The sequence below is a fragment of the Mangifera indica genome, chromosome 15 (assembly GCF_011075055.1).
Source record: "Mangifera indica cultivar Alphonso chromosome 15, CATAS_Mindica_2.1, whole genome shotgun sequence".
Taxonomy (NCBI): Eukaryota; Viridiplantae; Streptophyta; class Magnoliopsida; order Sapindales; family Anacardiaceae; genus Mangifera; species Mangifera indica.
In genome coordinates, this window is record NC_058151.1 from 10,460,505 (window position 1) to 10,473,117 (window position 12,613).

The window sequence follows — 12,613 nt, forward strand, 5'->3', positions numbered from 1 at the left end:
AAAATTCGGTCGATCGAATTTAATTCGGTTGACTGAATTTCTGGAAGCCAAAATACATGGCTTCTGGACAATTCGAAAGCTGATTCGGTCGATAAAATTCGGTCGACCGAATTTTATTATAATTTACCCCCTGAATTTTCAAAAATCACAATTTGACCCCTAAAACTTTGAAAAGTGATAATTTAACCCAATTTTGAAAATTCTTTCAAAACCAACTTTAAGATATGAAAATGTAGTTCACAAACCTTCATCATTTTAAATGAATTAATAAACTTTAGTGAAAAAATTGGCCTAACCCAATAAGTTTGAAAAATGACATTTTAACCCAAAATGTGAAAGATATAAAAATGAATTTTCAAGTGAGCTATCTCATGCAAATAGATATTCTAATCCAAGCGAATGCTCCAAATTACAAACATGTCTACCTAAACTTGAGTTTTACTTCAAATCTTCAAGAATTTTTCACTTGAGCCTTGTCTTCATTTTCATTTTGAAACTCCTTCAAGTGCATTAGATAAATTCTTGCAATCTAAACATACACTCAAGTAAAATCATTAGTTAATATGCTAAGGGACATAGTAGTTTGTTATCATCAAAATAAGAGTATAATGACTCCTTGAGTCAACAAAAACTAGGTGGAATTCAACATATCTCATGGGTCTGGCCTGACACTCTACAGTGCTAGGTTCTTTTTTTGTGTTTTGGGTCGGGACTCTATTCGGCCCGACCCAATTGACGTGTCCATTAATACTAATTACGGGGTGAAAAAGTGTTTTTACACCAAACCTTGGGTGGCAAAAGGCAATTACACATTTTATAAAACAATTATTCTTATTTTCAATATTGTTCATTCTTATCTACAATATTGTCATGGGTTATATAAACCATTGTTATTTACATTATATTTTAATTAGTAATGAAAACCTATTTTATTTACAACATTACTATTGTATTACATTTTTATTATATAAAATATATGATAATAGTATATAATAATGTATTTCACTTTTTTTAACAGGCTCCCTCTGCCCTTTATCCGCACTTCTGCTTTTTTGTGATTCAATTACGATTCACACATTCAAGAGTAAAATGCAATGTTATGTATTTATATATTCTGTACAATAAAAGTGTAATATAATATGAATTTTGTAAATAAAATTGGTTTCATAATTAATGACATAACTCTCTCTCTCTCTCTCTCTCTCTCTCTCTATATATATATATAAATAAAATTGGTTTCATAATTAATGACATAACTCGCCCTTAGTGCTTTTGCTTTTCTTTTGGCACTGTTTATTTAACTCTCTTCCACTTTTATTTCATATATTTATTCAAATATTTCTTTAGCCTTCAAGTATCAATTATCTCTCCTCTTGTTATTTTGACCTTTTGATTGGATTGATTACGGTTTAGGTTATATTAGGTTGTTTAGATTTTACTTGAATTTGATTTTCAAACTATTTATAGAGTTTATTTGACTGTATGATTTATTTTGAGATTGGTTATTTCAATAAAAGTTTAGTTTATTGTGGGTTATTTCTTGGATGGTTGTGAGATGTTTGAAGTTGTGCCTATGATTCTTAATTTCTTATTCTCATTTTGAAATATCGAATTCGTTTGTCATTTGAATTATTTATAGAGCTTATTTAATGATTTGTTTTGAGACTGATTATTAAATTGATATATAAGATATCCCATTGCATTTGTCAAGAATGATTTGTTTGAAGTTGTAGTAATTTGTGTACTTAAGGTGTTTATGATTTTGTTTGTGTGAAATTCAATTAAATTTGAGTTTTATTTCGTTGTTTTATTAGAAGAAATTAGTTTCTTGTTATATCTATTCAAGTAATATGTTGTTGTTTTAAAATAGTATAGAGAGATATTTCAAAAGAAAGTTAACAATAATCTCATCGTTTAGACAAAGGGATAATAATGATGATTCAAGTAAAATTGCAAATGTCGATTCGCAAGATTTTTTCAATGGATCCAAGCTTACGCCCACGAAATTTTAGAATATAATCTTAACATTTGAGATCAAGTAAGAAGAATACATTTGAAAAGACATTCTTATCAACCAAAAGGCTATGAGTTTCCTTTTAAAGATTTTGATGGATTTTCAAGATGATTCATTGTTTTTTGGTTTAATGAATTTGGTCAACAGTTAGAATATAATATAGTGAAAGATGCAGTGTTTTGTCTTTGTTGTTATCTTTTTAAGTCAGATGTTGTTGATAAAGCAGGTGGTGATCACTTTGTTGGTCAAGAGTTTTCAAATTGGAAAAAGAAAGAAAAATTGAATATTCATTTCGGAAGTGCTAGTGCTCATAATCAAGTCCAAAAATGTGTGAATCATTATTGAATCAAGAACAATATATTTAAACATTTTTTGGTAGCACTCTTCTAAATCCAAAAATGAGTATCGAACTTATTTAAATGTCCCAGTTGATTGTGTCCATTTTCTTTTAAGGCAAAAACCAGCATTTCGTAGTCATGATGAATTCGAAATTCAAAATATCAAGGACATTTTCTCGAGTTTCTACTATTTCTTACTGAACATAATGAAGATGTATATGATGTTGCTTTCAAGAATGTTTCCGATAATCTCAAATTAACATCACTTATTATTTAGAAAGATATTATAAGTGTTGTTTCAAATGAAACTGTAAATGCTATCATTAAAAATTTAGGAGATTATCTATTTTCTATATTGATTGATGAATCTTGTGATATCTCTACAAAGTAATAGATAGCTATTGTTTTGTGTTATGTTAATAATAATGGACTTGTTGTGGAACATCTTCTTGGTGTTGAATATGTTACTAGTGTTATAGCTCTCTCACTCAAAATAACACTTGATAATTTTTCCTCTAGACATAGGTTGAGTTTTTCTAAAGTGCGAGGACAAAGTTATGATAGAGCTAGTAATATGCAAGAGAAATTCAATTGTCTAAAAACATTAATTTTGAAAGAATATAGATGTGCTTATTATATTCATTGTTTTGCACATCAACTTTAGTTGGCTTTTATGGGTTTAGCAAATAATCAAGATGATGTTAATGATCTCTTTAACATTGTGGTGGTTATAGTTAATATTGTTGGTGCTTCATCAAATGTTGTGATATTCTCAAAGATCAATAAGTTTATAAAGTTATTGAAGTTATTTCCCATGGTGAATTTTCAAGTGGAAGAGGTTTTAATCAAAAAACAAATTTGAAACGTGTCGGTGATATTCATTGGGGCTCGCATTATGGTTCTTTAATGAGTATAATATTGTTCTTTTCATCCATTATCAATGTTCTTGCAATTGTGGCAAAAGATGAGACAAATTCTAAGTAAATATTTCAAGCAAAAAACGTATTGAAATTGATGCAATCATTTGATTTTATGTTTAGTCTATTTCTGATGAAGGATATACTTGATTTAACAAATGAACTTTCTCAAACACTACAAAGAAAAGATGAAGATATTGTAAATACTATGAATTTGGATGAAGTGTGTAAACAAACTTTATAAGTGATGAGAAATAGTGGATGAGAGACTTTATTACACAAAGTTTATTCTTTTTGTGTTAATCATAACATTGGTGTTCCAAATATTCAAGGGTAATTGCAACGCTAGCCCATGGGCCTATCATCTAGGCTCACAGCTAGGCCCGGATAGCCTAAGGGTCGAGCCCACCCTTTCATATTAAACCCTCTTACTATCAAACTTACTTGAGTTAGTGATGAGTGTGAGCATCATACATAATAGGGATATAATGACTCAATTATTGACTCTTGAGATTGAGAAATTTGAATATTTTCTTGTGTACTTTATATTGAATTTTCTTTCATTTCAATATGTACCTTTCAAATCTCTCGCAAAACAAGGGAAAATGGTTTATTATTGAACTCTTGATCATGTTTGGTCAAAAGAAATGCAGGCTGATAATGGAAATGTGTGAAAATGCACTTATGACATTACAAGGAAAGAAGAAAGTGCAAGCCCAACAGAAGGGAAAGGATAAAATACTGCAACAAATTTAAAACTTCATTAAATTTAATGGAGGCTGATAATGGAAATGTGTAATTTTTTTTTTTTGGTAAAAAGAAAGCAAACCTGAGAAAACATTGTAATTAAATTTAAAACTTGCCTTGAGAATAAAGATAATTTAATCTCGCTTTCTTAATGAACCTAATATGATTGAAGTTCCTTATAATATTTAGTGGATCAATCTGGTCTTGCTTGTTTCAATTATCATGCAAGATTTTGAGCAATACATTTATACAAAAAATAAGATATGTTCACGTGTGAAATATGAATATGAAGGTTGATTTGAGATTCTGTTTTTGTTTTGAATTTAGAAAGAACATCTATATCTTAAATTTCTCTAAAAACTTGATTTCAATTTTAAAATTTATAAGTTATCTTGTCATTTGTTTTATAACAAATAGAGTAAATCTATAAATGGGTTGCAGAGTTTAAAATTAAAATTGATCTCAATACCTAAATATAATAATTTTTCTTATTTGATTTTGAGTTTTGAGTAATAACTTTTGTAGGTTAGTGTTTATTTTATGGTTTTGTTGGACGGTTAAGCATGATGATAATATTGTAACATTTACTTATATGATAACATATTATGCATATACTCATTTGTATACACAAAAATAAAAGTAAAAATATTCTCTCTTTATGCATAATTAGGATTGGATTTGAATTGAGATTATTTGAGTTTGAACTTGATTTGAACGAGCCTGAAATAAGTCCGAGCCCAAGCACGAGTCAAGCGGCTCACGAGCCCCATTTGTCATTTAAAGTTTTAAGTGAAATGTCACTATTTCACTTAAGACTTTAAACAAACTAATTGATTAGGGAAAGTCTTTTTTCCTTTTGAATTCAAAGCACTTCAGTCTTCACTCTTCAACCTTTAGTTCATGCGCGCCATCGCACTCGTTACTTTTAGCCTTCAACATTTCAGTTCAACTTCTTCTTCAGTCTTCTAGATTCTTCTCTTCTTCTTTTTGGATTAGTCTTTTGGGTTCTTCCCTTTTTTTGGGTTTTGTCTTTTGAGTTTTTTTCTTCTTCTTTCTGCATCTTTGTGTTTAATGTTTGAGCAGCCTTCAGTTCACGCATGACGAAACAATTATTTACTTGTCTTTTGTTAGTTTATGCATCTTTGTTGAGCTACTCTCTTGTTTTGCAACTGTATGTGCTTAGTATACCCTAGTTGTTGTAGATCTATGTCGTACATGTCTTAAAATTGTATTCCTATTATGATACTTAGTTGATCTGATCTGTTTTTCAAATGCTCAGGTTTTGTTATTTGATAAGTTATTTATATGGTTATTCCAACTCTTGTTTAATGAATTTTGATTAAAATTATGATATTTATCTAGTTGATTTTATTAGATTATAGTTCATATAATTGAAAGGAAGACAGAAGCACATGGACTCTGAACAAGCTCGTTTGAGCTTGTTGAGTCTACCAGGGTTGAACTCGAGTAATGATTTTTCTACCCTACCAACCTAAGCTCAGGCTCATTTAAACAATAATTGAAATGAGTTTGAGTTTGATTCGGTTTGAATCTAACCCTATTGCATAATCAAGATCCCCTAGTGCACTAAATCTCCTAGATCAACTTATATTTAATAGTGCAAAGTTTGTATGCTTGCATTTTTTTCATATTCCTAACAACCATTGATATTAATCACTTGACATATGACATGGTGGTTTTTTCAAACTTAAGGCTCTCATCAGCTCCCAAATTCAGGGCTCTCAACCAATTATTGTTAGGGAAATTGAAATTTTTACCCTTTTTTTAACCGCGTATACATATATAGCACCCATCTCAAAGCCTAAACAAAAATACCATAGCATTATTTCATTTTTCCAAAATACCCTCGTTGATGTAACTCCTGCATGTAGAAAGAGAGAATCTTTTTCTTTAGCCTTCCAATGAGGAAGGAATCTCTACAGCATGGGAAAAACACTTCTTCAACAGAGAACACATGTGATTGAACAATAAAACCCGTGAGAAAGCCATTATAAAGGATTCAAATTAGACACGAGAGGAGAGACAAAAATTGGTAGCTTTATTTAAAGAATTAACATTTGTTGCAAAAATTTCACAGCAAAATCATCCACATTCATATCAGTCTTGATTCAAACTCATATGTTATATGTTTTCTTTATGAATAATTGAAAATCAAATAATGTATGGTAGATTCATGTTTATGACTTCATGTGAAATTTAATTTTGTTGTGATTTCATATTGTTAGACTGTTCAATATTGTTATTTCATATTGTTTTTATTGTTTAAAGCTATTATAATGTTGTTTAATGTTGTATTGATGGTCAAAAAATACAAAAATTATGGTATGAAAAAAATTTCAGACGAAGAAGGGGTTAGTGACGCCAACCTAGGGCTTGGCTTCACCAACACCCAAATTGAAATTTTTCGCACTTTCTTCCATTCCACTCAATTTCATGTTGTTTAATATTGTTATTTCATACAATTTTTATTGTTTAAAGTTGTTATAATATTGTTTAATATTATACTGATAGTTATAAAATACAAAAATTTATTTTTGGACAATTTTCAGACAAAAATGGGTTGGCAATGCCAACCCCTCACATTGTTTTTTCTCCTCCCATTCTACTCAATTTCATGTCGTTTTTAATGCTGTTATTTCATGTTATTTTAATTATTTAATGTTGTATGTATTGATGGTTATAGAATATAAAAATTTAAGTTTGGAAAGTTTTTGAAAGTTACTGTTCATCAATGGTTACTGCTATAGTATATAAACTTTGTATAGACATTGGTGTTTTTATGTTTTTTGGGTTATTCTTAGTTAATATGAAAAAAACTACATTTAAGATTCGCTACGGAGGCCAGTGGATTGATTTTGAAGGATTCATTGCGAGAAATATTTCTAACAAAATATATATTTATTTAAATAAAAATTAAATAAAGCCAAAATAAAAATTTTATTTAAATAAAAAATAAACGCCAACCCCTTTTCCAAAAAGCTGGCGACGCCAACCCCTTAATTTTTTATACAAAGGGGTTGGCAGCAACCCCTCACATTTAGTACAGGGGTTGGCGATATTTAAAGGGTTAGCACCAACCCCTTCAATTTTTCATTAAGGGATTGGCGACGCCAACCCATAATAATGCCAACCCCCAAATTTGCCCACCAACCCCCCTCCCAAAATAACCTTCCCAAGCCAAAATCAATTTTCTGATATTTTTTTCATTTTTAAAATTGCAACAATTGGCTAATTAACAATATTGTTAAAATTACAATATTTAACAATATTTTGATTTACTTAATTGAATTTCGATATAATTAAATTGAATGGATTTATGCGGAATTCAAATTGAATTAATTTTGGTACGATATAATACATTTATGCTTCTGTTTTATAAAAAAACCTCACCTATTGTCCTACTATTATTTCCCCTTTGGAAATCTAACAAGTTTCATCGGTCGATTGTTGATTGAATTTTTTTCGTGTAAATTTGTGCTAATTTTAGATATCTCTTTTATGGTATATTTAAAATAGATGTGCTAAAGATGAATATATCTATGCTATATATATATGCTAAAGATGAAATTTTACTTCACGTGAATATTATTGCACAAATCATTGCATTATCTCTCCTTTGCAAGTCAAGTTATTCCCTGCAAGCTTCTGAAACTTTTTAAATTATTCCCTACAAGCTCACGTGAATATCCAATTTATTTTTGTTTTGATTCTTGGGATATATATATATATATATATATATATATATATATATATATATATATATATATATATATATATATATATATATATATATATATATATATATTGATGTATTTTTTGCATATTCAACACTAAGTACTTTAGTGCATGCTTTTCATGGGTGATTTCTTGGATTATCTTTTCATGTGCTGCTTTTATTTGAGATTGACGTTAACCAAAATTTTGGTAGATAAAATCAACCGAGTTTACAATTTTTATACATTTAATCTAAAAAATTTAAACTCAATAATTTTAAATTTACTCTTATCTAACATATATATATATATATATATATATATATATATATATATATATATATATATATATATATAAATCTTTTCTCAAATACTGATATTAAATATTTATATATGTTCTCTCTATAGTACATTAAAAACAAGTAATACTGTAAACTTTGTTTTGGTTTCTCAAAGTTAAAGATAAGAGTAATTTAGACATTCTATCATATAAAGTGGTAAAAATGTTTAAAGTATAAAAAATGTGATATAAATGTATATGTGGGCCCAAATGAGGGTACAAATTTCAATTTTCCTTGTTGTTATATCCTTGTTAAGTTCAATTTCAAACATGTATAAATTCAATAGCAATATCAAAATTAGGTTTTTCTTTAAGCTTAAGAATGGACCCAATAGAACCACTATTTTAAATTTCAGTAGGTACAACTTTCGGCTTCCTCAACAACGCTTTCTTTGATGCACAACTCTAGTAACAATTAATTCAAGACTCTTATGTATGCTTCCCTCTTTTGGGGCTTCATGATGCCTCTTCCACCCATTACGCAACCAAATATTGAAGCTTCAGATTTGACATCAATGGGGCTGGGGGGCAGGAGCAGGAGACCCGGAAAATACGCTGGAAAAGAGTTCGTCGGCGAGCACTTGATTCGCCGCATCAGAAGGATGAAACGCATCCCAAAACACATAATCTTTCCGATTTTTGCACATATTTGAATTGGGCAGACACAAGCCTCCCACGCTTGTGTCCACATTGCAGCATGAAGTATTGGAGATTTTAAAACCTGAACAGTAAAAAAATTTATCAATTAAAGCTAAAGCGAAATTTTGTTATCTTCTTCTTCATGGTTGGTGAAAAGGATATATTACCATAAGCAGTGGGTCTGGCAATCAAATCAAAGACTGCTGGGTAAGTATCTGCAAACAAGAATCTTGCACTGGGGAGGCGTTTATTTAGAGAGGCTATGAGTGTTTGGGCTTTGGAGTTGAATTCCTTCACCCATTTATTCACTTGCTTCAAGCATTTGCCTGTCTTTGATTTCACTCTCTGTGATGGAATGCACCCCAGAGGACCTAATCCATGCAGGATCAACTTTCGTGCTCCCAGTTGGTACAGCTTCTTCAAAAAACAAAGCAACTTTTAGTTTTCAAGAATTTTCCTAAAACTGCTTTGAGTTCTAGTTACATGTCGGCTTCAGAAAAAGACTTCTCAAAAAACAAAAAATTTTGTTTCTAATTACATAAAATTTTGTTCCAAATTCATTATGTAATGGCAAACGAAAAAAATTGTTTTTAATTTATTATACAATTAGGAATGAAAAATCTTGTCCTGTATTTACCACATAATCGAGTACGAAAAATTTTGTTTTCAATTCACCAAAACAAAAAATTTCTTTGCACAAATAAAAACAAAAAATTTTGTCCACAAATGTGTTTCTTTTGAGGTAAAATACAGTTATTTGGAATGGAATTAATTTATTTATAGATAAAAAATTTTGCCTCAAGATATGTATACTTTTATGACAAGATATTATTTCATCCATAATAACTAGTTATTAAAAATGATTTTTTTTTGGGTATTACTTTTTAATAACACATCTTTTGTGATGATTTAATATGGACAAATTTTTCACTTTTTAAAAAGAAACTTTTTGTCAAATCTTTTATTAAATTTGTAGTAGGAGAAGATGATTATTTTTTTAACATCCAAAATTTGGTGAATATAAAAGGAGAGAATTTCACCGAAAGTTGGCCATCTAAGGTTGATATCAAGAGCTCGACAAACTCATCGTGTGTGTATTGTTGGCCATCTGGCAAGAAGGGCTGCAAGAAATTGTTGACATAGTCATTACTTCCTGCAAAGCACCACCATATAATTATGTTTATTCTTTCACAATTGTTTTCTACATTTAGAAGAAAATGATCAGTCAGAGTACCAATTCCAACAAAGAACATCGCCTCATTGCACAGTTTGTTTGCAGCCACGTCTCCTATTTTCGCCCTGATTGATTCCTTGGTGTCTTTGAAGTAATTTATTTGATCATCAAAGGTCAACCTTTGAATCTGCATGAACAAGTAATAGTTAATAGCTGAAATTAAGGTTAATATTTAACCCTCTTGACAGTGAAAACCTTAGAAAAAGAGAAATGTATTACGAAGTATAATCCGGTCTCATTGAGAATTCCGGCTCCACCGGATGCATAATTAACCCCTTTGAGCAATGCATCATCATTTATAGCCAAAGAGAGATACGGTGGGGGTGATGTGATGCCAAGTTTTTCAGCTGCAAATTAACAGAAAAATTTCAAATCAATAAAACTATGTATACCTACTTTAAATACACAAATAAGTATATATTTTATGTGTATCATTAAATAATTGAATGATTTTGAATTAAAATAAAATAATATTCAATCATTTGATGATATATATTTAGTGTGTAGTTATTTGTATACTTATTTCAGATTGAGCAAAAAAATGTAGATCACTTCTTTTCAAAAGTTTTAGGAATTGGAGTTAGTATACATATTATGTCACCCATAGTCCTTCCGTTGGTGAATCTTCCGGTCGCCTGTCCTCCGGAAAAATCAATGCCATACCAAGGATAATCCGACCTCGCAAGAGAATATTGCAGATGATTATTGTTGCCCACTTCTGTCAGTGAGTCTCCAAACACAAAGGTGACGAGTGATGCACCAGAAGCAATTGTTAAGACAGTTGAGAAAATGACTGAGAAGGCAAAAACCAGCCTTTGTTTCGCCATTGGTGTCTCCTAAATTGATTGTTAATGTTGAATGGTGAAATCGCGGGAAGGATTTATAGTATGATTAAGGGGGTGTAAATGGGACTTTTGGTCTTGCCCACTTCTCCAAGTTTGGACATATTAGGTGATTAATTTCAAAACCACAGGGTTTAAATGGAGCAATTTGCAAAGTGGTTAGCGGGGTTCTGGCTAGCAGTTGGCCAACTGAGCTCAAGCCAAATCAGAGGCAGGATTGCCTTGCCTTTTCGACAAAGAAAAGGCACGTTTCCCTTTATTTATTTCATCTGCTTTTTGACTGTTATGTGGGATGCTTGCAGTAGTTAACCAGCTCAGTTTGTCAATATTTTTTATTCTGCATATTCTAGTAGTAGAGTAAAAGAATATCCCTTAGATTTGTTTGGTGGAAGCTCTTGACATCGGCGTCGCACAGGAACATAATTGTCCTTGCAATTTATTAAGTATCTCAGTGTCCAGGAGGACTTTAGTTCACAAGATGATCTGTTCGATACGCAAGAATAAGCATAGAACAGTTCAAAGTTCAAACCATCAAATTAGATCAAATTATCCAAAATCTATAGTTTGATTTGGTTTTGGTTTGAAGTGAAAAAATTTTTAAAATCATTTTACAGTTGTGTTGCGGTTTGGATAGTTTTCAAACCAACCGAATGATAAACCTTTTTTTAAAATAGTTTTCGATAAAACGATATTGTTTTGTTTTAGGTATTAACACCTCCTTGAAATTTCAGTTTCATTTCACATTCATGTTTTTGTCTCGTGACTATACCCTAACTCAATCATGTATTCAATCATTCCTTACTCCTCACAATAGTTGACATGCTTATCTGTTAGAATCTCAAATTTAAGGTATGAAATTTAAATCTCATATTGAAAAGTATAAATTTCTAACGTGGGTAGACATGGTATGAGGTCACACTAACCCACAGCCTAAATTGGACCCCCCTTTTTTAGCAAGGCCTGTGGGCTCTCTGGGTTGTGCCTTCAGCCTGGAAACAAGGCTCATAGATTGACTCAACATAGTTTTCTATTGTTGAGAGCCTAAAAAAATACAAAATTTAAAGGCTTCTGCGGATGCAGGCCATACATGAATTTTTTTTTTTTTTTATGTATAAACCACTCTCCAAACCAAATTCAAAACATAATTTCCCACACTCTCTCTCTACATTTTCTTCATTCAATCTCTCTCTATATTTTCTTCATTCAATTTTAATTTCAATCTCTTAAATATTAATATTTTTTTAATTTTGTCTACCAACTTAATTTCCATTTGTTTAATAATTTTGTATTTTTTTCAATTATTTTTTGCCCTCTAGAATACTTTAATAATAAAAAAAACTTAATATGTTTTAAACAAAAAAAATGTTTAAACGATTAAGATGAATTCATTTTTGCAGACTTAAATTAGAAGGAATGAATTCAGTATAAACACTATATGAGAACTCTTCTAGGAACAAGTAAGAGTGAAATCAAACCTCTAATTCTCATACATTATTACAAAGATGCTTTAATTTAAAAAATTCAAGTGAAGTAGCAGATAAAGCAAAAGTCGGAAGAGACACTTCAAATCGTTTAGACTGGCACTTCTGACTTTTGTTTTATTTACTACTCAACTTAGATTTCTCAAAAAAGAGTACCTTTGTAATGAAGTACTAAAGTATGAGAATTAAATGTATGATTTTACTTTTACTTGTTTGTATAAGCTTTCTCATATACTATTTATACCAAGGGTTGAAAAACTGAATCAGATTGACCGAACCATGAATCAGCACTATATATGAGTACTGTAGAAGACAAAACCTTTTTAA

The 12,613-nt window shown here is 30.2% G+C and overlaps 1 protein-coding gene across 1 annotated transcript; it reads right to left on the minus strand.

Moving 5' to 3' along the window:
• Positions 1–8,453: 8,453 nt before the first annotated feature.
• Positions 8,454–10,813, minus strand: LOC123198335 (GDSL esterase/lipase At5g37690-like). Its single transcript, XM_044613023.1, has 6 exons — positions 10,553–10,813; positions 10,183–10,310; positions 9,964–10,090; positions 9,770–9,882; positions 8,897–9,146; positions 8,454–8,811 (listed from the first exon to the last, which is right to left on the minus strand). The coding sequence occupies exons 1-6, from the start codon at positions 10,788–10,790 to the stop codon at positions 8,603–8,605; spliced, it is 1,065 nt and encodes a 354-aa protein (XP_044468958.1). The 5' UTR covers positions 10,791–10,813; the 3' UTR covers positions 8,454–8,602.
• Positions 10,814–12,613: the final 1,800 nt, after the last annotated feature.

Coding starts and splice junctions, on each gene's coding strand:
- LOC123198335 (XM_044613023.1), bottom strand. CDS start 10,790: ATGGCGAAACAAAGGCTGGTTTTTGCCTTCTCAGTCATTTTCTCAACT. Junction 10,091..10,182: donor ATGAGACCGGATTATACTTC/GTAATACATTTC, acceptor TTGTTCATGCAG/ATTCAAAGGTTGACCTTTGA. Junction 9,883..9,963: donor GATGTTCTTTGTTGGAATTG/GTACTCTGACTG, acceptor GGTGCTTTGCAG/GAAGTAATGACTATGTCAAC.